The following is a 26078-nucleotide window of genomic DNA, read 5'->3' on the forward strand; positions in this document are numbered from 1 at the left end:
AGTTAAGTGAGTGAAAAGTGCCGATTACGGCAATCATTGGTGAAAGACGTATTAAATTGGTGTAAAACTTGAGCGAAATATTTATGTAGGGAAAAAACTCTGTGTAGCAGGCAATAGAGCTTCTTGAATGGATAAGACGCGGCGAAGTTGCGGAGGAACGTAAGTGCTCTTCCTCCCTGGCGTACGGGGGTAACGTACGCACTTCCCGTCCCGGTGGTCGAATTCCGAGACATTCTTCCGCGAAATACTCGTCTTTCTTCTCTTAGGAGCCCGCCTCCCGCCCCCCTCGCCTTTTGCATCGGAGGGATTGCGGAATACGAGCCTTTAGCGCTGGGCGCATTTGTATTCATCTCATTTCGTGTCGCTCTGTGATCAGGAGTCTCTTGTGTGACTGCGTGTGCTGCATAATGCAATCCCTTTCACTACATATCACCGTCTCCTCTATTTTTTTCCATATGGCGACCTTCCCCCAGGCGGCGCTTCCTGGAGGGGTGAGGATGGCTCGTTCGATGGTGGTGAGTTCCCATATTGCCCATCCATCCCATCGATTCCCTCCTCTCCTGTCCGCCAAATGTATGCCCGCGAACATTTTTCACTCTTCAACCACCCTTTCTCTCTCTCTCTCTCCCCTTCTTCACTTCACTTGGGGCTTCTCGGTAATACCTGGACAATCGTGCTTTACACAAGTTTTGCGCCGCGCGTAGGAGAATGCTCGATGCGTTCATCGAAGGAAATTGGGAAGTGGTCAGTCAACACCTCTATTAAGACTACTCAGCTAGAAAAATTAATGAGGATATTATTAGGCAATTTATTTGTACTTTGAATCTGATTGCTACATGTTTTCGCGTAACTTATTCCCAGCATTTCTAACTGTAGCGAGCTATTTGGAAAGCAACTTAGTTACTAAAAAAGTACATTTTCCAAAGTACTACAATTTTTCGTGCGTTAAAAGGTACTTTCCGTGTTTTTTTTTTTCTTTTTATACAGTTATAGACTCCTGCTGGAAGGTGATGATTAATTAATACACCCCTTTCATCGTTTTCAAAATAATTGCATTTTACTATAAAAATAATAATGAAAAATATTCAAAAATCAGAAGACCAAGTAGTGAGAATATTTATTTCAATTACGAGTTCAGTTGATTAGTTGTATTCTCCGGGTCTACTCATTATGTCATACCACTATTTTTTTACCTAATTTGCATATGAAAGAAGAGAATGAAATTAATTTCCATTCCTCCTTGGTTTAAGAAGGCCGATAATTCCCTGAACGCTTTTTCGGGTGCTAAAAATTAAAATTTTAATGGATTGCACGAGCATTATTTTCCCCTCGCAATTTTTTTCCACGTGGATAATCAACTTTATAGGAGGTAGAATTAGCGCCTTTTCCGTGATATAGAGTGTATGCCTTGATGAAGGCGTAATAAAACGTTCTCCCCGGGAGTTAATATTTTGCTTCGACTGCCAAAATTTAATACTCGACGTCCCCGAGAGACTTTCCAGGAGTCCACTTCTCGTCCCTAGTTAACTTCCGCTTTATTTCCAAAACCTTCTCTCCCCCTACCACCACCACTAAAACGATTTCTATCCCCCCCTCCACCATTTCCCCCCCCCCCCCCGAAACTCATTTCCCCCTCCCCATCAACACGCACCACCCCTCTCTCTCTCTCTCACCTCCCTCTCCGACACTTCTTTCGTTCAGCCGCCGCGCGGGCAGGCCCGGCCTCGCAACCCCCTCCGCCCCCGTGCCTACGTACTCCCACCCACACACACCCCTCGAGCGCCGGAGCCGCACTCCCTCAAGATTTATGCCCCGAGTTTAATTGGTAGAGGAGTTTCCTTTTCTTTCCCTCACCTCCCTTTCCCTTTCCCTCTATCCGTGCCGTTCCTTTTTCCACCCCTCCACCCACCCTCTTCTATTCCATCTTCTCCCACCCTCATACACATCCCCCGCCATACGCCTCTCGGTGGATGCTATACTCCTCTTCACCCCCCTCCCTTCCCGCGCACTTTTTTTCTCGAAATCCGCCTCCTTCATCTTCCTCAGCCAGTTCTCGCGAAGCCCACGTGTGTGTTTGGGAGTTGGAGAGGGTGCGAGGAGAATCGAAACAGGGTGGTGGAAAAAGAGACATACCTTTAGAGGCAGATTTTCACTGATAATTATTATAATATTCTACCGATTAAGGTAGGTTTCCATGGAGTACTACAGAAGTAATCCGGGAGCCTCCTTTTCCTTCCAGTGCTGCCTTCTTCAGTTCACTGTCAGGCCTACTCCCTTTTAATCTATCTAAAAATCCATTTCTCTTCCTTCCCCTCCCTCGTTTACCTAACATTCTACCCTCAAACACCGTTTTAAGCATCCCCTCCCCGCTAAGTACTCTCTCCAATCATACCTTCTGTCTCCTCTGTATCTCATAAAAATGCTTCCTCTCCTCTCCGACCGTGTCCAGACATTCGTCGTTCCTTCTCCTCTCCGCCCATTTCACTTTCTCCATTCTTCTCCATATCCACATTTCAAATGCCTTCAACCTTCTCTCGTCCTCCTTCATCAGTGTCCACGTTTCCGCACCGTAGAGAGCTACACCCCAGATCTCGACACTAACCTTTTCTTTAAACTCTAACATAATGATCCTCACAGAAGCTCCCTCCTGTTCATGAACGCCTCCTTTGCTAACGTAATTTGCTTCCTGATGTCCTTACCACTGTATCCGTTATTTTTACTGATAAACGAAATAAAATTATCTCTTCGTGTAAATATAGACGAATGACATGTATTCAACCATCTGCCACTCAAAAGATATGGGTATCCTGTAAAAAAGATATTGGAAATAATGAAAAATGTTTCAATACCTCATTATGTCTTGAGGCTCTCTATGTGGAGAAAAACTGCCAACTTGCATTAGATTTTTTTTTTCAATTTTCATTAATTCACTTGTGAAACAATGTACAGCTATCATAAATGCAAATTCTAGTCACCTCACTGCTTTTGTTCACCTTTTCATTTTACAGCTAATAAATTCTAAAATTCAACCCAAGTAGCATTGTCAATTGATATTTGGGATAAATCAGGTTCATTTAAATAGATAAATTTTAATTCCTGTGTTCAATGAATATCTGTTATGAAAGCTATTACACATATTTCACAATTCTTATCAATATTTGTTATGCACGAAGGGAGTTATTTTTTAGCTCTGAATGCCCTTCTTTTGTTAAGGAAGGTTTTTTTAACTACCGATTTAAGCACGAAACTCCTTCAGGAGGGAGTAGAGTATGACCTAGAATGATAGGGTAAGATGTTATGATAGGATGACAGGAGTAGCGGTTGGTTGGTGGATAGGAAAATACTAAAAGGAAAAACGGAGAAATACGTTTGACAATATGTAAACTTTAGAATGAAAGAAGTAGAATGACAAATAATCCTCTTTACGCCCAACCCTTTCCCCAGAGTTATTTCCTATCATCGTACTCCTCCCTACACTTTTCCCAGGGAATATATTAGTGGAATTTCCTCTTTCCCTATCTACTCTGCCTATGCCTCTCGCCCTTTGCCAATCTTTCTTACTATTCTTCTCTGACCTTGCAATATTCACACGCTCTTTGCTTTCTTAAAATTGGACTAGGGTATATGTTACGAAGAACCTCTCTCTAGAGAAGAAAAATACTACATAAAAGACGAACCCCACATTTATTTCTTGCCATGGTTATCTTTTCCCACGAATCAATTACGCATTAATTTTGATTGTATTCGTAGAACTCCGTCATTTTCTGCTATAATATCTGTTGTTTCGAAGCATTTTGTTCACAGATTGACATCCTGATAAGTGGATGAGTTTTCTCACTGACAATTTTTTTTTTAAATTATTCTAAGTAACTAATAGAACGTTGCGCTTTTCCTTCTTTAAAAAATAAATTGTTCCTCCCATACTTAAGGACATTCCTCCACATCCTTGAGTAATGGACCCCAAAAAGTAATTATATATGTACTCTAAATTGCCATACTCGAGTTATGTTGGAAGGAAATAATTGATAATTAGGTAGGTAGTGGATTATAGGAGCAAAATTCACTACCTCTTGATTAACTTTGTGGCATTCTATTATAATTTTCCCCTGGAAATGATGATAATTCATTGCAACTCGGGTCGCGCTCTGTAAAAAATAAGTGGTATAAGTAATTGTGTGATATGCAGAAATACTATAGGAGCGTTTATTATATGCATCTATGTCAATTTATCACTCACTCACTTTTTCTGTAATTCTTCTAATAATTTTCCCAGGGTGTATTTTTATTTCTTATCATGTGGTAATTAGTATTTATACCATTTTATAGATTCAATAGTCTTTCTGAGTATTCAGAATGAGTATTAAGAATAAAATCCGAGAATTTAGTGGGTAAAATGCCTGTAACCGTGACATTCCTGGCACTAAATTTCATATTACTTGTATGAGTATGGATTTCATGCATCAGTTCTTGGAAAGAACGGGTGAGGGGTGATTTTTATTATAGTCTTGCGTGCTTCAACAGATAAATATTAAGTCGGCACTAGGAAGGAGCCAAGGAGAAAATGCTATGGGAGTCTTAGAGCATTAACTATCTCTTTAGTACGCACGTTTTGGTGATTGTGGATTGAAATAAATATCCACAAAAAGTCCATTATACTCCTTCATTAATGGGAAGGAGATTTATTGTCTCTAAACATGGTTTAATGGTGCCTAGTGTAACATGTACACTCATTTTCTCTCCATGAGTGGTTGCACTTTGCCAGATAATGTTTTGAGCATGAGAGGCAGACCACAGCATGGTTTAAGTAAGCTTGTTAGCCGCACTTATCTTATCGAAGCAGGGTAGTCATTTCCTTGACTTAATGGAGCAATACACTGCCTATTACAGGTTAAAGCTGAACTCTCGATGCGGAACGATAGTTGCTATAGCTTCCTGAAAATGATTATTATGATTCATAAACTCTCTATGCATAGCCCAAGTACTTGCCATTCCTATCCAGAAGTAGTCTTTGCTATGGTTTTTAAGTATTAAAGCTCTAGTATGGACTCAGTTGAGCAATCGAAACTTTTTCTGTTAGATCTTTCAACACTGGCTTCAGTGTTTTAAAGTTTAATACCTTCCTAATAACGCATTTAGCTGCTCACTGCCGCGCATTCCTGATCCTACTGAGCAGTCTTTAAGGGGAGAAGACGTGTTATACATAAAACTTCGCACAGTATAGGCGGTAGGCGGAGTGGTTTGTGTCCGAGGTGGGAAATCCTTCACCTCACGTCTTATTGCTCATTATCCACACCTGGTCTTGCGGTTGAAGGAGGCGCGATTGCACGCACGAGGCGTTGAAGCTTCCCCACCCCTAGCCCACAACGCCTCTCCAGTTAAATCCTTACCGCACATTTTTTGTGTCTCCTCTCTCCTGTAAATGTGGAGCCGAGAAGTTGCGACTGCATCTCCTCCGCTCTCCTCTCGGCTTTTATCTCCTTCCGCTGCTCAACGGAATCCGTTCCCTTCCGAGCAAACCACTTGCACCCTTTCCCTCCGTAGTGCTGAGAGTCGACAGGTCTTTTAAAAACGTCCTGCCTATGCTTCCTCCAACGGAGCCAGTCAACCTTTATCTCTCCTTCAAGAACTCTCTCGCGGACACTTTTCCCGAGTTTACCGCGCTCGTTTGCGAGTAGCGCTGTTCGGGATCTTCCCTTCATCGCTGGCCTTTCCACTATTCTCGCTCCCACTTCGCATTTCATCCGTCTTTTCTTCTCTTTCCCACCGCCCACCACACGTCAACGAGCCATCCACCCACTCCGGCAGCGTTTGCGACTTGCCCCCACCCCTCCCCCGCGAACCCAAACCCCCCTTCCTCTTTCCCATCCCTCCTCGCCTCTTCACCCGCATTCTCATTGTCTTGAGGCGTCGCTGTCAAAGTCTTCCTTCACTCCTCTCTGTGCATCGAAGGACGCCATCTCATCGTTGTGACTCCGGCTGAATCACAACGGGGAGGGCCGGAATTTTTTTTTTATATCGCTCCCACACCAACCCCGTCATTCCTCATCATTTCGAGAGTTGATCTCGAGGGAATAACTTCACGGCCGTCGGTTCATCGTGGACATTTTTTATTCGATCGCCGATCCACACAAGAGTCGCACCTCTCGCGGTCTATATCCGTCTCAGTTCGGTATCGTCGTTCAATCGACGTCTTCCACGCGCGATGGATTGCTGCAACGGGCCGGATTTTCCGCTGCTCCTCGTCCCGCCGCCATACGACTCAACATCACCCTCGGTATCGTCGCCCGGAGCAAGACCAAGCGAAGTCCCGGGCCGCATCCCTGCTGTAGGAGGAATGTGCTGCGGCTTCTTGCGTGCCCACTTATCGTGTTATCTCGGCCCCATGAGGTCTGCGATCGGTGAGATGGAGGAGTCTTTGCGGGAAAAGCTCGCCTTCGCCGGTAAGTGGCACATTTGGATTCGGTGATCGTAGTTTGAGAGACTGGGCGGGGTTCAAGGGGAGGCCGGGGGAGGAGGGAATGTTGCCCGTCGGATTCCGATATTCTCTTTTTTTCTCCCGATCACTTCAGGTTTCTCACCTCCAAATGAAGCGCTCCGAAAGCGAGGGAGACTGGAGAGCAGTTAATCCCTCTCATTTATGTGGGCTGGGAACTTGCGGTGTTCGAATTGGCACGGTCGCCGTCGTGTCGTCTCTCGTGAAGGCTTTCGTGAGGGGTTAGTAACGGAGTGCTTAAAAGTCCTCAATAGGCCCATTCCTTCCGTCGTTGAGAGCTCTAGAGAATGTATCGTACTGTTATAAAGTTTCTCGGTGGCAACAAGATAATCGAATCGTCGCTGTTATCGCTTACTCTCGGAAGCATCTTACTAAATGTCCTAGAAGGTATTTTTACATTATTTCAATTTTTCTGCTGCGTCATGTATTTTATATCCATTAATTACTGAGCTAGATATGGTCACGGTCAATTTATAAGTAATCTATGTACTTGAGCCCTTTAATTAATGCATTACTAGCCGTTTATTGAAGTAAAACCTCTAAATTCTTGCTGATGTATGTGAAAAAAGCTATCAAAATAGGCCTCATTTTTTGCTTCAAGCATATTACATCACTTTGCAAGTTAGACACTAGGTCTTAAAATATGCTAACGCTCATACATTACAGCATCAATCGAAGTTGTTTTTACCTTTCATTGGAATAGCTAAATCCCTTCTCAAGTCTTTGGTACATTTGTAAGAGCTCCCCATCAAATTTGATGTACAACCATGATACACATTTCTTGTGCCATCTATTCTTGCATTGCTTAGTTTCATTTTAGATGCATACATGGTTTCATTTATCACGGTATATTGAATTTTCTCCAATAATTCTCGAAAGATGTATTTTTAAATGATGTCTTAGAGAATGTGAGTTATTTGCGGATTTCATCAATATCTTGATTTTATTTTAAATTTTATTCCAGAAATTTTCAAACAATTATCATCTGTATGTGATAAAATTGGGTGCTTATGAACTACTCAAGCACTCTAGACTGCGAAATTGCAGCTCTGAATTACTTTTTTAAGCGTCCCTTTTCCGTGCAGAAGCCTAGGAATGCGATTACCCAGGTTAGTTCTAAAGCAATAATTCTGAGTGTAGTTTGAAATACGATTCTTCCTCGAGAATATCTTTGCACGGAATCTTCAACTTGTTCCGCAATTAAATCACATCGCTACGACTACACTTAATTCACTCCTTTCAATGTGCGATGCGATCAAAAGCTGTTCCTTCCTGGCCAAGGAACGTCTTGATTTATCCGTTCCCATTTGCCATGCTACCACTTTGGTCGTAGATCTAAGAAATACAAATTATTTTGCCTGCCCATGGTAAATCTTAGCAGATGTTCCACCGTCAGCAGCTGTGTGTGTGATATCGTTTTTAAGTTATGAGATCTCATAAAATTCTATGGTTGAAGTCGGAATTTTTAGCACATTTTTTTATCAGCCCTGGGTCATATTGTGAGTTAAACTGTTCTCACGTTTCTTAAGTTTTTTATACGTTTTTCTACTTATTCCTGGAATTTTATTCTCAACTATTTTTGCGCTATTTGGTTACTATGAACTTTAAATTTCAATCCCTCGTGAAATATTTCGTAGCTAATCTGTAAAATTTATAACAAAAAATTGAAGAAATTTTCAACAATGCAAATATAAAAAAAAATAAGAATTGGTGTTCCCATAGTACTCAAGCCTTTCCAAATCTTGTTTTGTCTTATATATTCATTAATTTGTATTGCAGAGCACATAATGAGTTTTCCCTCTTAAATAAACCTTTTTTAAATAATGCCAATTTATATAGTCACAGCTTCAGAGCTGGATATGTTTATTTAGATTTTAATGTATGCTTATCCTTTGTTAACTCCATTTCCAGCCAACCCAATTTCATCTTAGTCCTATTATGGTTTTTGCACCTTGATAATTGGCAACGACCGAGTGCTCCGGTAGCATTCGTTAGGGAGCATGAGTAAAACCCCTTGAGGGATTCGGAGTTTTTCCTCCGGGTCCCCCATTGTTCCTGTACCCTGTTTCCCTTCGTCGCCCCGTCGGCCGTTCTTCGTCCTAAAACCCTTCCCTCCTCCCCCGCAGACCCTCTCTCTCGCATGCGTTGTTCCTTTTACGAGAAGGCCAAAGGAATGGATGGCCTCGCCGTGAATCCTGCCTTATCTCCTCCATCTCCTCCTCTCCGAAGCAAATATTGGCTCTGGACCACCTCAGGCAGCGGAGAAGCTCACAGGGAAGGGGGGAGCAAAATATCCCCTTCTTCTCCCCCCCCCTGGAGCCCCGGCCCCAAAAAACCCTCGACTCAGTCGACCCTTTCTTCTCCTCCTGCAACCCCTTCGCCTCCTTCCACGAACCCCACCCCACAACTCACCCCGTCTGATTTATTCCGCCTAATTCTGCACACATTTGCTTATAAAAGGCTGCTCTTTATCTCGAAAAAAATTTTTCCCCCCCTGATGTTTAAACTTGATTACCTAATGATAAGTAAGCACTATTGCTCTAGAGGAAAGAAATGACTAAGGACTTATGATCGATTAGTGTCTCAACGACTTAATGAGAACACGCATCGCTAGTTTGTATTTTATTGTTCATAATAATGCACGTAGAATGCACGCTTTTTGGAGAAACACATTGAATGCATAGTCAACTTATATATCAGGTGAAAAAATTTAGGTTGGTAATTGCAAATTGAACAAAAAGATGGTGAAACATTTCCTTAGCCTTACCCTTATTTAAATACATTTTTGTGCCAGAAAGGAAGTGGGAATGTTTTCATTGGAAGATAAATTTAATGAATTCGTTATTTAAAGATGTATAACCTATTTAATTAGACTCTATCAATCATGTAAACACATTCAAAAGAGTAGGTCGCTCGTATCAGTGTTTTGTTGCCTCATTCAACCTCGGTTTTAATTTTAGCTTCGGAAATTTTCGATGTTTATGCATATGTTTTTCATTACGGTCCGAAGAAATTTCATCTTACACTGCTCCTTTTTTCATTACTTGATCCATGTAAAATGTGCGTGATAAGCAGTCATTTAGCTACGCCTCGTCTAAATCATATTTTCCATGTACTTTTCCAGATCTCTTCTTCTTTTTCGCCCACGGAAATTGCCCGCTCCGCGTGAGCTTGTACCGGATTTTGGTTGGCATGTTCACTCCACGCAGGGCACTCGACATTTCTATTTACTGCCATGTTAAACTGACGACTTAATCTCGTTCAGTGCAGCGGACTTGCATTAATTTTATGACTACGTTATCTTCGTCTTGTCAAGACGTCATCATTAAAACTCCCTCTTTCATAATAACCGCCTTTTCCGATGAGGTATAAGTAAGCTTCACTCAAGCATGTACGTCGGTGCTTTGACCGTTCTGTCAAAATTCTTCCTCACCTACGATATTTGATATATTTGCCTATGTACTCTGATGCCTTCATTCGATGAATAGAAACAGGAAATTATTCTTTGACAGATATCCTATTACCACATTCCTTGCATAGTGATTGAAAAGTCGAACAGATTGTTCTTTAAAATATTCCGTAGATTCCATTTTCCTCCTATTCTATCAAATGATCTGGACTATCAAATAATCTGCAATAATATGAATACTTTTTCTTTATTGTATCCGCCTAGGTATGTTTTTTAACACCTAATTCACCGTACAAATTCGCAGCAGCCAGCCTTTAGGTAGTAGTACCTTTTTTCAATGCTTGATGAAAGTTTTGAATTCACACTTATTTTCATTTGCATTCCAGATCTGTTGGATTTTTAGGTTCGGTATATCTTTTCTCCATCTTCAAGTCACACATATGTAACAAAGCGTCCATCGATGAAAGGCATCGATATAGCTTTGAAAAACCTCAGGTGAGCCTTGAACGGGAACGTTGGGGGAATTCTGTGGCCGTCCAAACCGCGGCGTCCGTCGCTCGGATGGAGTCATCATGTGGCCATTTTCCCACTTCCCCCTCAATTACCGCCTCCATTTCATCTCCCCCTCCCCAAATCGCCTCCACCCCGCCACGGGATTGAAAAGGACCGGAAGGCCACGCATAACATGGAAGAGTGTTTTGCGATGCTCGGTGGGCGGGGCTGGGAAAACATCACGAGATGCTGCGGGGATGGCGTCTCAATCGGCCCGAGAAGGAATGATTATATGCCTCGAGTCGGTAATCGTCTTTCCGCCTGCCGGGGTCCACCACGCAACAGCCAGCCAGCCGACCCTGATCCTCTCATCTTCCCCCTCCACCCTCCCCCCCTCCCAAGTACCCTCATTTCCTCCTCACACCGTCGCCGCCTCCGTTTTTCGTTATTCTTTTTTTTTTAATTTTCCCCCGAATACCTCCGAGGTAATCCCTCCCAGTCAGCGTCCCCGATACCCCTCGCAGCGCGCTGCTCATGTCAAAGCTATATTTTCGATGCCGTTCCCCGATTGCTTCGTCCATAGATGTCGGCGAGGCTGTTAGAAGGGAAGGGGGAGATTGAGGAAGATCCTTGGCCGTTTATATAAATCCTCTCCGCGTTTTCTCGTCCCTCACTGGTTCCTCCGCCTCCTACTCTCTTCCACATTTTTTTCTCCGCTCCCTCCTTCCCAAGTAAACTGGATCTTGAGCCCTGTCAGTTGGTTGTAAGTTTTAAGCCTGCGTTCGTGTTGCTTTCATTTCGTTCTCACTTTTGATATCTCTTTCAGCGGAGGAACGCCTTGCCTTTTCGGAGAGGTAACCGCGCTTGGATATTCTGCCTCCCTCCTCCTCGATATCCACCCTTTTCTGTTTCCCTCCCTTTCTCCTTCCTTCCGTTAGCCCCCTTCCGTTCCCCACCCCTCTTAATCCATCCAAGAAGCTGGGAGCACCTTAGGCTCGATTGCGCCCTCGGGAAACGCCGTTTATCTTCCTTTCCATCGATCTGCCATCATAAATACATCGAATCACATTTCCATGCCTGGCTACCAGTTTTCCTGATATTTTATTGCCAATTACCCATTTTTATCGTCAAATCCACATCCTAAATCTTTGAAAACTTGCTCGTGCTGTAATATGATGGATTGCGCTGGGGTTACTACGCTCTTTAGAGACATTTTTCTCGTGGAATTGGATGAAAAGAAGTGAAATATTTCCTTGTTCTTTAGATATGAATACCAATGACTTTTAATTTTTAAGGATAAGCGCCTACTAGTTACAGTTCAATGCTTATCTAGTAATGATAAACCCCCAGCTGTACGCCACTTTGGAGAACTATTTCCTTATCGGTTACCATGAAGTGAGATCCGGAATATCTTTTTTCCTTGTGCGAACACTGAAAAGGGAAGGTAAAAATTGCCGTCGGCCTTATGAATAACATTTTCCTACCAGGGAGGCTAAATTGCCTCCACTGTCCCTAACCGTTTTCGCTTACATTCGTCCTGATAACCAACCCGCTTCCACCTCCCCTCTTTTCATATTCCTTCTACTTCTTAAGGCCAATTTGTTCTCTTTTTTTCCGTTTCCCTCAGCAAAGCGAGAGAGTTCTCGGCTCTTCAGAGGGCGTCCTTGATGAGTTTAATTCCCACCCCCCGACCCACGCTCAGTCTTGGCCAGTCTTCGTGTTAAAACTCCTCATCCAATGGGGAAGCGTTCTCGCTTATGGACCAGTCACCGCTTTCCTCGGCATCTTCCGTTCCCATTGAGGTGTCGTGTGAGTGCGCGCCACATCCTCCACTCCCATTGCCTCCTCTTCATATCTTGCCCACCCCACCTCACCGGACCCCCTCTGATCAACTCCTCCAACCACCAACCCCGCCCCGGCTATATTCTCTTACCCTCTCACGCGACAGAGGAGAAACTTCCACATACATCATAGCCTTTCGTAGCCACTGCTGTGCCACAGTCCTTTTTGTCCTTATTTCTTTTTTTTTCGAGCCGAGTAAAATAGCTTATCGCTTGGTAAAGCCAGCGAGGAATATGCATAACAGGTTGGGGGAGAAACATTGGAGTGGGGGACCGCCTGCGGCTCCGAGGCCGATGAAGTGGAAAATGTTGTGTCAAAGTCTTGAGATCGAAGATAAATATATTGCTATACGAGCCGGAATTCAACTTCTTGGTCGGATACAACATGTGTACGGTGGGGAGACCGATGAAGCTTCGGCCGAGGCTTAATAAACACGTGAAATCCTCTGCGTTGAAATAGCGTGTGCTTTTACCACGCTTTATTCTTCGTGTTCCACGTTAACGATCCGCAATAAAGTATGACCGAACTTCTTTTCCCAACGCGGCACTGCTTATCTCTTCCCTCTGAGACGATGGCCGCCATTAAAGCAATCTCACGATAAAACGGTCCCCGAAGTGTTGTCAAAGTAGTATCCGCCAACTCCATCTCTTCACAAGCAAAAAACTGCCGCAAATAGCCGCGCATCCAAGGTTGGTGCTCAATTATCGCGCAGAATTTTTTAGTTAAGTTATAAGAAATTTTTCCAAGTGGTCAAGTGATATCTGAGGTCATGCCCTCGACTCATGGGCCAAGATTTGACCGTCAGCTAGTGCCTGTCCACTGTTCGAAAGGGATTACCGGTTTCTCATTGCTTGCATTCCTGTTGCTTAGAGGGGCTTTTGAACGCGCAATTTTTTTAAGTACTGACCCGTGGGGCAAAATTTTTCTTTGCAAGACCTTTTTTCAGAGGTATGGTGTGGACAACCAATTTGATGGAGGGAAATTGTGGCAATAACTCTGGAGCGGCACTTTCCCACTCGCCGAACATATAAACTGCGCGAGAGGTGACTTTAATGCCCGGCCACCCCACAAGCTCCCCTCTCATACGCTGGAAGCGGTGGCATTTGTTCCTTCCGTCGTGTAATACTTACGGGAGAAGCTGGGTTGTCTTGAGGGGTGTGCTGAGTGGTAGCATTAAGCTTCATTCTGGAGGGGAGTGAGCTCGGGAGAATTCTTGTTCACGTCCGTTCAGTTATGTGGGTTTGTTGTTTCGAGAATTGTCGCTGGTAGTTCCATGGACTGAGCCTCTTATCCGGTTAGATACTGCCCAGTGGTCCCTTGAAGTTTCATGCTGGCGAAGTTAATTTTGTTGTTTTGTGAGTTTGAAGTTGGAATTATTCACGTGTTAGCTTAACCTCTCCATTACAACAAGAAAACTGTTAAGGAGTATGTGGGTCTGAGTATTTTAGATTCAACCGAATGTGTCTCATATATTAATTTATTTGTAGCATAGCGATATTGATGTCAGCCGTGTTCTTTGAAAGAAATGCAAGGTTTTGCAGCAAATTGCGTCTAATGGGTCTTTTTCATCCTTAATCGTTTCAGGAGCCAACGGTTTGCGCCGGAGAGGAAGGCAGACGTACACGCGGTACCAGACGCTCGAGTTGGAGAAGGAGTTCCACACGAATCACTACCTGACACGGAGGAGGAGGATCGAAATGGCTCACGCCCTCTGTCTCACGGAGAGACAAATCAAGATCTGGTTCCAGAACAGGAGGATGAAACTGAAGAAAGAGATCCAGGCGATCAAGGAGCTCAACGAGCAGGAGAAGCAGGCGCAGGCACAGAAGGCGGCAGCGGCGGCGGCTGCCGCAGCGGCGGCCGTCCAACAGCAGCAGCAGCAACAAGGCAACCCGCAGGTGGCGGGCGCCGGCGGTGTGGGCGGGGGCGGAGACCACACGGGAGGCCCCAACTAGGATAGAGCCCCCGCCGGCCCCCACTGCCCCTTCCGACCCATCTAAGCTCCAGAGTCGCCACCAGCCCCCCCGCACCACAGCCTCCGCACCGCACCCTCGCACCCCGTCTGCCAGGATACACCGAGGCCCGGCGGATGGGGATTCATCGAGGATGGGGCGCTGACCATGGAAACTAAAGGTAAGCGCATGTTGATTTTTGTCCATTTCTCTCACTCTCTTGTTCGCAACATACGTACCGGAGGTGTACTTTTGAATCTTGCGTTTGAAGAATGGCGTAACATTTCCCGGGTAATTTGCGTTCTGGTATTTTTTGGGCTAATTTACATTTAAAATTAAACCATTTAAAGCTATCCGAAACAGTAAAATTCTTAACAGAGAAATGCTCTAATTAATAAGAGAGATAAAAATTAAATACTCAAATGATAAAATGTTGCTTTTAATCCCCACCTACTTATTTTAATTTTTAATCCCCGTTTAATTATTTGTTTGATTTGTTATGAAGCTTTTTGTGATTTTAAAAGTCCATTTTATTATCTGTTCAGTTGGACTATTTTAAACTTGAAATAACAACAATTGACGAACCCGTTAATAAAAAATTATGCCTCTGGTACGTGTGTTTTCTTTGAAGAAATACTTACTTGCTTAATTAAACTTTGGTACCGCGATTGAGGGACATTTTTGTCTTCTTTGCATGGACTATGAAGGGGTTAAAGCTTATCAGATCGCCGCATGATAGGAATGGCTCTGCATGAGCATGATATATACCGGCAATGGGCTTATGATCGGAATGTTCCTGAGACTTAAAATTCTTGGAGAAGTATATATCAATTCAGTCATTTATTTTTCACTGATATGAAGTATGCCATTGCTTAAACTTAGTGATACTCTTGTTCTCTCAATCACAATATTTTATATGCGTACGATTGCTGCAAATCCATATTATACCTAAAACATCCTTGTACCTATATCATGCATAATCTTTCTTCGGTATTATGAATATGTAGATAAAATACGCCTTATATTCTCTCGCCGTAATCATATACACGCTTGAGTTAGATGGTTCATCTATTATTTGCATAAGATGCGTCTATTTTGAGTTAAGGTATACAAACTTATTATGAGTCACAATTGGTTGTAACATACTCGCCAAATAAAATTTTGCGATAGGTTAGGTTTACTATTATATTTTCTTGCGAATACGCTAGTAATAAAATTATGGGGTCCATAAAATAAATTCTTCTGTATCTTCTCAATTCATTGATGCCTCCTTTCGAAACCTTTTCTATGAGATTCTGCCCTCGCTATTAAAACTATTGATTTTATATTCCTGATTATCATTATTTAGCATTCTAGGCATTTTATTCTTACCTAATAAAATTACGGGTAGTCTAAACGGCATATATTCACTCCAATAATTAGAATAGGTAATCATAATTTAACTGCAAAACTCATATGGAAATTCCAAAAATGTATTTTAATTATAGTTCAAGCAATGAAAATGGATTGGTATTCTGTACTAAAAAGTCGAACGTTTTCATCATTTTGAATAAAAGAAGATTCTCATGAAACCTATTTCAAAATTGATAATGATCAATGCATCGACAAAGAATAGAATGTAAATTTAAATGGCTACAACTACCATGCTGTTCTTTTAATTGAGTTAATTTTATCTCTAGCCCATCTATTCTTCTCTTTTAAACTAAAATTACGGGTCAATTTCTTTTAATTCTTTATACTAAGGAGATCAATTTATTTTTTCTTTGAGGTCATTATTTATCGACTGATAAAACAAAATGATACTTTAATACTTTGCTTGTAGGTGCTACCATTGGGTTGGGATATGCCTTTTCATTACATAAATGTCTCATTATGATTGATCTTTTCTCTCCATCCGTCTTTTCTTCACCACATTTGATCCAAGTTAAAAATATCGGTGGCAGGTTTTCCGTAAATACCGATGTCCGTTTTCGTCTTGACGCGATGAGAGGACATTTTATCACGCGTGGTAACACTTTTTAAAGTCCATTTATCATGCAAAAGACGTTTGTTTGGAGGAAGAGGGTGAGAATGGAAGAAAAATTACGTTTTCTCAAAGGGGAGACCGATTGTTTTACTCCTCTACTCGACTTCGTCTCTCTGTCTCATTTCGTAAACTTCGTGGAAGGCAAGGACTGGAAAGATTGGACGAGAATGCGCAAAGGGCGGTCAGCTGCTGGGAAGCCGAAGTGCAAAAACAATGTAAAAAATGGAAACAAAAGAAAACAGACTCGGCGCATGCGTGAGTGAACAGCAAGACGTGATTCCTTCGCAGCCTTCTCCGTGACTTGGAGCTCTGAATAATTCTCAGCCAGACTCGACGGCGCGGCTGGGTCTGCTTCTTCGTCCACGCACTCGGCCGCAGCGCTTGACGAGGCTTTACGGTTCGTGGGCCTGGCTGCAGCCCTACCACTCTTGCTTCTAATGCAGTCGTATTTTAAGATGGGTGCGGAAACAACCGGCACACGCCATGGTGATTCAGGGTCATTTGCGGAGAAAAATTATAAATCTTTGAAGCGAGAAGTTCATAGAATAGTATCTCTAAAAGTGTTTCCGAAGTTCACTATTGCTTTGAAGGTGAACGTGTTTTAACCCAAAGATAATCATTTAAAAACTAAAAGCATTAACTATGAAGCTACTTGCCGACAAGATAATTATATTTTGAATAATAATTATTTTATTGAGTATCCATATTTTTATAGCGATTTTAAGCATACATGGGTATAACGTTTCTAGGGTTACAAATGGTGTTTGGCCTTCATTTTAACAGCCATTGCGTACTTGTCTAAATAAGAAGTAACAAACGGAAACCTCAGGTCATACAGTCTCAGCAACAAAGAGAATTTGATACTTACATGATGTTCTTTACGTTACATTTCCTTGAAGAAACACCATTAACGGCTTATTTCCATCTGTAATTTGGCAACTGTGCCTTGTTAGACGTATTTAATGCATTGCATAGAGATCGTAAAACTGTAAAATATTCTTCTGGAACTTTGTATAGTTTGGCTATCAATGTATCCTTATTTACACCTGAATCAGCTTCTCTCTTTCTGATGTGTCTCTCTTTTTGACGAACTGAACTTTTTTTAATGCTGAATTTTGATTTCAATCGGCTTCTTGAACACTTTCCTGAGATAAAATCGTTTCAGAATGCATTATGCAGAAGTATACATTATTAGACATGCGATTTACTGCCTTCCAACAGTCTGATAATACCTAATGGTTATGTAAATGGTAATACCCAATACTCCTAATGATTATGCAAAGGGTTTCTCTCCCTTACTACCCCCTTGTCATCGGCAGATCTCTTTCAAGTGCTATAATTGAGATGTACCGAGGAGTTCAGTTCGCATATGCACCGTCACAGATGCGTATCAAAAGCCTGACGCGAATGTAAAAGTTCTTGGATCATGCCCGTAACACACTCTTTTGCGGCGAAACTTTGCGCGGTTGGCAGTGAACGACGGTAAGCAGTCGTCCGTAAATGAGTTGTAGGCAATAGATGGTATCTGCCCTGAAGTTTGATTTGTTGCAAGTGTTCCATTTGTTCTATTGTCTCCTGTGATAATGCAAGTTTCTTGAGGCTCAAAGAAGCTTACTTTGCAGTTATTTATCAGTGGGTTTTCCCTCTATGTATGAATGACGGCGCAATTTATACTATCGACAGCTTCCCCTCATTCAAAGATACAGGTCTCGTCTATCCATCACGGGCAGAATTTTAAATTACGCCCCGAGATTATGTCTCTCTTGCTAGGAATAACAAGCCATCGGAATAACTGGCGCGCACGCGATGAATATGTCACTGTCAATCGGGCCGCGCACAATTTTTCAATGCAACGATGACAGATGCTTGCTCGCGCTCGCCCACTCGCGAAAAAATGTATTCTCGCCGCATTAAAAACGGGGCTTCAATTCACTTGCTTTCATATTTTAGCAGCTCGCGCCCAAAATGGACTGGCCGCCTGATTGCCCATTGTGAGCACACCATTGACAGCCCCAGTCCAGGGTCCCCGGCTGAATAACTTCGACTGAATATTTCATTGTCGTTGTCGCTTCCCGCTTGTTATTGGTTTGCCAATCGATGCGTGACGCCACGCCCTGCCGCCTCCGATCGCCTGCAGATGTCTCCACCTCCTCCCCCCCTGCACGCCCCCGAACCTTGTGGGGTCCTCTGGGGACCATCCTTGCGTCCTGGGCCCCTGCTCCTCGTGGGCCATACACCCGCACCCTTCCGTCCTCCTTACGAAGCACACCCGCTTCTTATGACTACCCATCCGTGATCTCCCAGAACGGCCATTATGTGATGCTGCCATGGTCCAGTGGTGGTGGTAGGGCCCGTGCCGATCTCAATGCATGTACCTACGACGGTGGGCGTGATGAGCTGAATTCAGTACTGGGGGAGGGGGTGGATGCTTAGATCGGATTCGTCAGTCGTGCCGCTCTTTTCCCACCAATGCTCATCAGTTTTGACAACTCCATTTCCGAGAGAGAGCACACAAGGGATTTAGTCAGCAAGGGCGGCTGCACGGCTTGTAAAGTAGGAGAGTAGGAATGAGTGAGAGGGATGGTGGTATTGAAGGGTCGGTGTGTTTTCTGAACGACGTATTGTGAGAAAAGGGTGTAAAGTGAGTTTTGAATGTTGCATGAAAGGGGCCGCGAGGCCCGGAGGGAGACATTCATTACTTTCGACAAGGCATTTCGATTAGGGGCGGTGAATCAGGGAGAAGAGGACTGAGGGAGCATAATTCAGTCATGCTTAATGTTTGGGCGTGTGGAAGTGTACGCACTCCGTGGTGGCCTTGGAATAATTTTAGCCGTTCTAAGCCTAGAGTAGTTGCGTCTAAGCTATAAAGTTAACTAAAATATTCCTTTGAGCGTAATTAGTAGTACTCATTGAGTCGGTAGACAAGTTAGTGCACGATTTATCGCTGGAATATCATTTATTAAGACGCATGCGTTTAGATTTTGCTATTTTTGGAGTGTGTTAGCATGCACGGATGTTTTCTTATCATTCGCAGCCAGCAGTGTTCGGATAATCCATTTGTAAAAGAGTATGTTATTCATACCAGATCATAGATATTCGAGGTATTTTTAGTTGTATTTTTGCATGTTTTTATTATTTTAATCTCTCAGTGGAGCCTATTGCTAGAGGCAACACGATGACTTAGCGACTTATTTCATTAATTTTTTTTTATTTTCCCACTTTCCGCAGGTTTTTGTAATTATCTCGAATATTAATTCGTGCTTTAAAGATGAAAATCTTTGCCAAGAAATTACTCACCAATTCTGTTTGTTTCCCGTTACCCATAGCGCTCATGATTTATTAGGGCAATATTTTCCTCCTTCTCCATGATATTTATTTTAAATTAATTGGTTAATTTCCATTTCAATGTTATTTATGTTGCGTAAATTATTAATGGGGGATCGTATTTTGTTTTTGTTGGGTACATTTAGAGCGTTGATGAAGATTTTTGGGTAACCCTATGTAAAAAAGAAAAAATGTAAACTATAAACTTAAGTTTTTGTCAAATAAAGTATAAACTAGTTCATTAAATTTGCATTTCTTATTTCCAATTCGGAATGATACTCCTTGTATATAGCACCTGACTACCGCATTGACCAACTGAATGCAAGTTATTGATCATTTTTATTCTCAATGTACCTATTCTTTACTAGATTGATATGTATTTTATTTTCAATGCAGTCAATATCTTTTCCTACTTTTGTTTGCTTTACGTATATGTTTTCATGGTGCATTAATTTCCAAACACATAGAACCTTAGAAATATTGTCGATCACCATAATTGGACGAGCTAGCATGAAAATAAAGTTCTAGGTTCATGTGATGCCAGAAAACTGAAGTTTTGTGAACTTATTTCTAAGTTCAGGAAACATTCAGGTGATAATCTTTTAGCATGCACACTTGTAACTGCTGCCATTTAAATTTCAATAAAAAGTTATGCCCAGTTGATTTCTTTGTCATGAATTTCATTAATTTCCCGATCGGGGACAGCTCCCGTTATTTATATCTAGGTATCTGTTTTCTGAATACTACTGTCGTGATCTATGTGTATCCATATACATGTACAGCGATTTTCGCTTTAAATCACGAAAATTTAGTCGTTGGTTGAACATATCATAGTTTTTTATCCACTCTTTAAATGGTTGGGATTTTTGATGAATTTCGGGCACATTTCTCTATCCTTCTCTTCATACTGTAAGTTAATGAAACTCTGTTTCCAGCAATGTGCCTCTCAAGATTTGAAATGTTGAAACTCTAAAATAAATAAATGAATCGATGAATCTTTGGGTTGTTTTTGGCATTCAGTATTTATAGTATATCAGTCATAGATTTCTTTTTTAAATGCCACTTATGAAACCTGATTCTCATTCATCCATTACCGCCTATATGTTTCCCGCTGCATTTTTTTCATTTCATTAATGTTTTGGGGGATATAAGTCCCCCTAGTAAGTAGAATGGAAAACAATGTTAGCCTTACTAAATATAAGAAAATATTACTGGAAATATAGAAAACAGAAATAAACGTATTATGTTTGGCGTAACAAATTAGATTGCGTTCCGATAATCTAAATATTTATTAATTCATTTTCTGTGGCAACAGTCTTTTCTATTTCAATTGACTCTCCAAGAAATACCCCAAAAGTCAATATCATTTGACTTGACGACAACAATTCCCTTCATTTCAGTTTAAATCACATTTTATCACGGCATAGCAAAGCCCTTACTTTGTGATTTTTGTTTATTTTGATTTTTTGATCTATAGGTAATGTTTAAGTGAATGAATTTATTTCATTCTTTTATCAATTGCGTAAAATATATTTTCATGTAGCAATGTCGTTAACTTTTAAAGAATATCAGCTCAGTGAATATGAATATCGATCTCTATTTCATGCAAATTGTCGAGAATATCATTTTATTGCTGTGGAGGACGTCATTTCTAGGCTTAAAACTTGTTGGGAAAATTATTTTTGTATTTTTTGTAAGTCTTAATTAGGTTGGCGGTTTATTTTTGCGCGGAGATTTTATAAATTGTAATAAATAAATTGTTTTAAACGTTGAAATTGGTCAAGTAATTACATTATCTTTTATAGCATATAACACTTTGCGACTGTATTTTTTCTATTACAAATATTACTCTCATCCTTTCGAATGCAGACGGTAGTTATTCTTGTTAAAAAATTAGCATTTTGATGAATGGCCTGATGTCACTTTAGATGGTTTACATATTTATTTAGAGTATAGCAGTTTTATTTCTCGAAGCGTTTTATCTTTGATATCGCCTATAAAAGCGAATTGCCTCGCAGAATAAATATATCACTGATAAGATTATTTTTCCATGATAGCTGCGCCATGCAGTGAATTTAGATGCTCTTGCCACTTGTAATCGTATAAATAACAGCAGATTCTCATTATCGTAGAAAATGCTTGTATATACAGGTGTAGAATGAATGTGTGTAAAGCCTCGCGGTATACGACGGATATGAATTAATTTTTGACCCTAAGCATTTCGTTTCTGCTTTATTTTGTATATTGCCTATATCTTGTATGATGTTGGGCACGATATGGTGGAAGTTTTTCATATTAGTAAAATAGACATTGCAATATTTCCACTGAGTAACTCAGTAACTCAGAAGAAATATTGCAACTCAGTAACTAAGTGGAAATATTGCAATGTCTCATTTTACTAATATATTGCCTATAGCCTATAGCAATTATAATTTCCTTAATTTCTAATCTAATGTAACACACCTCTAACTAAGATGTTTCGCTTATTATGTTCAGTGTAAATCTACCGCAAATGCCTTCCTTATTTATTTTTATTACCATTCATATTCTTACTTAAGCATTTAAATGGTCATTTTTGACGATTAATTTTTGAACTGATGAGATTTAAAAGTGACCAATCAACCTAAAGTGTGTTTACGTTGTTTCCAATCGACTCATTAAATTCCGTGCTTTAAGTAGAGGGACGTCAATCATAATTTTCTTTTCAATTATCAGATTTAAACGAGTGGTACGGTCATGAATGCCCATATCGTTGTTTTTCCACGAACTGAATATTTGAACTCGCGCCATCGGTGCGATACGGAGTGGATAGTCGGAACACTAGTGTACTCTTTTGATGGAATATAGAACGTCGTTGCGTGATGAAAGGAGTTGGGGAGAACAGGAATTATGTATAGACGGCAAGTGGGGGAACTTTTTCGGTCGCATCCAGTGGGTGGGTGGAGTGTTCACAGTCCCCTACCCGGAATGACACAGTTTTATGGAGCCAGAAACTCGGGAAACGACGGTGAAACTGCGAAATAAAGCCCGAACGGCAATTCCCTCGCTGAAATCCTTGCAGAAACTCTCACTACCCTCTAAGGCACGCTAAAAAGTAAAATACGTGCTCTCTCTAGCTCGTCGGTCCGTGTAGTGCTTGCGTGCCCCTCCGCTCCCGGCGCTTGCATCGCTAAAACCCCATCCCACTCCCCCTCACACGGCAGGTCGCTCCAAGAAGTTCAGGGTTTCGCCGCCTAGGTGGAGAGGCGATCGTCGCGGGAGCGCTACGCTCTCTGCAGGGCGATTCTGGTAGCAGAATGAGGGAAAATTAAACACTGGTGGCGCGAGGACACTTGGCAACGCTGCTTTGGCCCCCCTTTATTCTCCCCCCTCAATACCTCCTCACTCCACACAAACGGTTAAAACTCCCAGACCTGCTCTGCTCTTGGGAAGCAGCCTTGCCCCCACCTCTCTTCCCTTCCCCTGAATGCGCCCCCTCCCCTTTCCACAAGCCGACCGAGCCAGTTCGAACGAACGTGCGAAGTAGGGGAAGGGAAGATTTTGGTTATTCGCGGAGGGGAGGGTGAGGGCGCAGGGAAAGTGTTTGGGGTCGTGGGATGGGGAAGCGTCTGGTGCCCAGGAGTGGGGTGGAGCCTGCGCACTATTTTCGTAATGGCGACGTAACTGCAGTTTTATGGTTTGTTTTGATATCCTCCACGAGGCTCGCCGTGGGTTCATCGCGTTTACAACTGCGATATAAAGCGAAGCACACTCATAATGGCCGAATAAATGTCGGAAACAGTTAAGGTCGAGTGAGAGGAGTTTTGAGGGGAAAGGGAGAAAGGATGGAGTGTGTGAGACTGCTTGGGTTTATTGGGAAAGGAGTGGAAACAGGTTTTAATGGGCGGGGGCGTATCGCAAAAAAGGGATACCGAACGTATATTTGCAAATGTATGTACTTCGGGTCTTCTCTCCACAAGTTGACGACGTGTCTTGTGGCCATTGAGGAGGAAAGGTAGAAGATAATGGGTCCTTGTTGTATTCGAAAGTTATCGATTCACATGGTTTGATCTGATCTAATTCATTCTTTCAACATATATTTGACTGCAAATTTCATTTTTTAAAGTTTCATTTTGGGTATATTACAAAAATAAGTATCATTCATTTCTCTCTTTCTTCCAATCGTAAATTAGTATACAGAGAGTACGTTCAGTAAATTTAACTTTAATGCATAAGCGTGATTTATCACTCCTAATTTACCATTGTTGTTTTTTTATAGCTTTGATTGGTAATTAATACGTCTCTGACTTTAAAACCTGTAGATAAAAGTAAATCGATGGATAGTTGAAAATTACGAATATTATGATAATGAATCGAGCAACGCCCTTCATGACTCTGAATTTTTACTTTCTATTATTATTATTTTCACTTTCTAGCATTAATGTTTCATATAAGTCTCCAGTTTGTAGCCTTCATTCTTTCGGCTTACGTATGTTTTCATTGGGGTCCCCTCTTGAAAATCTCCGACCCTTGTCGTCCCCTTTAGCAGGACCGACTTCCTAACGTTTCAGCTGCATCCTTTGAATGTTTTTTTCAACCTTTGAACTCGAGCGTTGAAGGTGATGCACCTTTCTAGAGGCTACCCACATAGTATACTGAGTGCCGCACTGAGATCTGAGGAATCCTCGGCGACTGCCATAAATCGAGTCACCAGCACCACCTCCTTGTTCCCGGGCTGTTAATTATTGTTCAGCATCCGGAGATTATTTATTCTTCCCCTTTGGCGCCACGCCTCCTTTTATCTCCCTCTTCCACCCGCTAAAAACCCTTCCCCTTCACCCCTTCCCCCAAGTCCTTTCGTGTGGCCCATAATAACTTCAAGCTCGGTGTCATTATCACGGACATTGCATCGGTTTCACACATCGTTAGCTATCCCCTGCCCACTTTCCCAATCCTAAGTAATTGGCTGATTCCTCTTTTTCTCTCCTCTTCCGATTTTTTTGACACCGCCAAACCCCTTAAACCCTTCACCCCCTCTCCTCCATCGATCCTCATTCATCTCCCTCGGGGGGGTTTGGTTGGTTTCCCCGCTCATAAACAAAGAACGATTTGCCTCCTCGTTTAATTGCTACCTTAAAGGTTTTGAGGAGTCTAATGAGCGTAGAGGGTGCGGACGGTGTGAGATGAAAAGGATATGGTTGTGGAAATCATTGATAGGATTTGTTTTATCACTCGGGAACGGAATCGTCTATCATGTGAATGACTTAAACGACCATATCACTTCCCATTTTTTAAAGGGAAAGGGTCCGAATCTTCAATGACCCATTTAACTTAATTTAAGAGCACTTGTTTTAAGAAATAAATTGGTTCAGTCAAGTAGTGGGTATATAGTTGAAGGAAATAGTACCCAATATGGGCAGAAGAAAGGTGTAATAGAAGGACCTGGGCGCGCATGGCACTAGAGGGCACCGTCCTTTTGCCTCTTCCACTCGCGTCACTTCAGCATTTCATCTAGCAGACTCGTGCCATTCACAGTTTTCTCTGCACCACTTAAGTTTCCCGCGAAAGGGTTTAAAAGGGTTTTCTGTTGGGCGCGTGCTGGGTTCAGAATGCCCCGGAAGGCGAGGCACGGGAGTGTGCGGGAGTTTGGGGTGAGTACTAGGGAGGCTATAAATGGCGTAATAACGACCAGAGGTAAGGTCTGTTCTGCAGGGGCCCAAAAGGTTCCAGCAGCGCCTCTTTAAAAGCCGTTTAACAGCTCGTAAAACTGAGTGCGTGGGGAGGATGGGTCGCTGCTCTCTCACACTGCCGAATGAGAGTCACAAGGGATCACATGCACTAAAAGTGGTCTTTTTTTTCCCATCCTCGTGGTTTCTCGTCGAAAATCTTTCTGTTTCCTTCCCCCCTAGTGTGTCTCCCTTTGGTCGCACTTCCTTCGCACTCCCCATGCATCCCCCGCCTTGTTTACTGCCACCCTCTCCTCTTTCGTCCTCCCTCTAGGCCTCGACTCGGAGGTCACCGATATTCGTTCAATGCCCATCACCATTTCGCTTCCCATCAGCTGTTTTTCCCCTTCCGTAAAAATCCATTTCCGTTTATCACTAATCGATTGCCATCCCTGATTCAAGTAGTCCCAATATAATTTCCTCAATCTGTGAATGATAAGTGGACTACCATCTATTGGATTTCTATTGTAATTTGATGATCGTTAGCGCCATCATTTGTGTATTAACGGTTGAAATGTTTTCCTTTGCCACATAATGATAGCAACATTGACTTTGTTTTCTTTTAATTATAAAAAAATTAGAATGAAATGTTAAGTCTTAGAATTAAGTTACGCAGTATAAATGGCTTTTTACAAGTTCCTCGTTGCTTTCTACTATTCTTATACACAAATTTCAATTTAAGGAAATGTTATTCTTGTACATTTTCAGCTCTAGGACCATCTTTTACTTCATTAGTCTGCGAAGACATGTGAAATATCCTACATTCTTTGTGGTCATTATCAATTTTCTTTGTTCTTCGGCTTATCTTCTCAATCTTTGACGTCGTATACACTGA

General features: G+C 42.1%; 1 protein-coding gene across 3 annotated transcripts in view; it reads left to right on the plus strand.

The window, feature by feature from the left end:
- The window catches only part of LOC124169509 (homeotic protein ultrabithorax-like), a 447372-nt gene that overhangs the window by 280903 nt on the left and 140391 nt on the right, over positions 1-26078 (plus strand). For 2 of the 3 annotated variants that reach the window (XM_046548151.1, XM_046548155.1), the window contains one exon: positions 13821-14369. In XM_046548151.1, coding sequence (XP_046404107.1) covers positions 13821-14191 — 371 coding nt within the window. In that variant the 3' untranslated portion in view covers positions 14192-14369. Of the gene's footprint in view, positions 1-473; positions 516-13820; positions 14370-26078 lie in introns of all 3 variants that reach the window. The other variant, XM_046548144.1, reaches the window with a different exon arrangement.

The sequence above is a fragment of the Ischnura elegans genome, chromosome 1 (assembly GCF_921293095.1).
Source record: "Ischnura elegans chromosome 1, ioIscEleg1.1, whole genome shotgun sequence".
NCBI classification, from domain to species: Eukaryota; Metazoa; Arthropoda; class Insecta; order Odonata; family Coenagrionidae; genus Ischnura; species Ischnura elegans.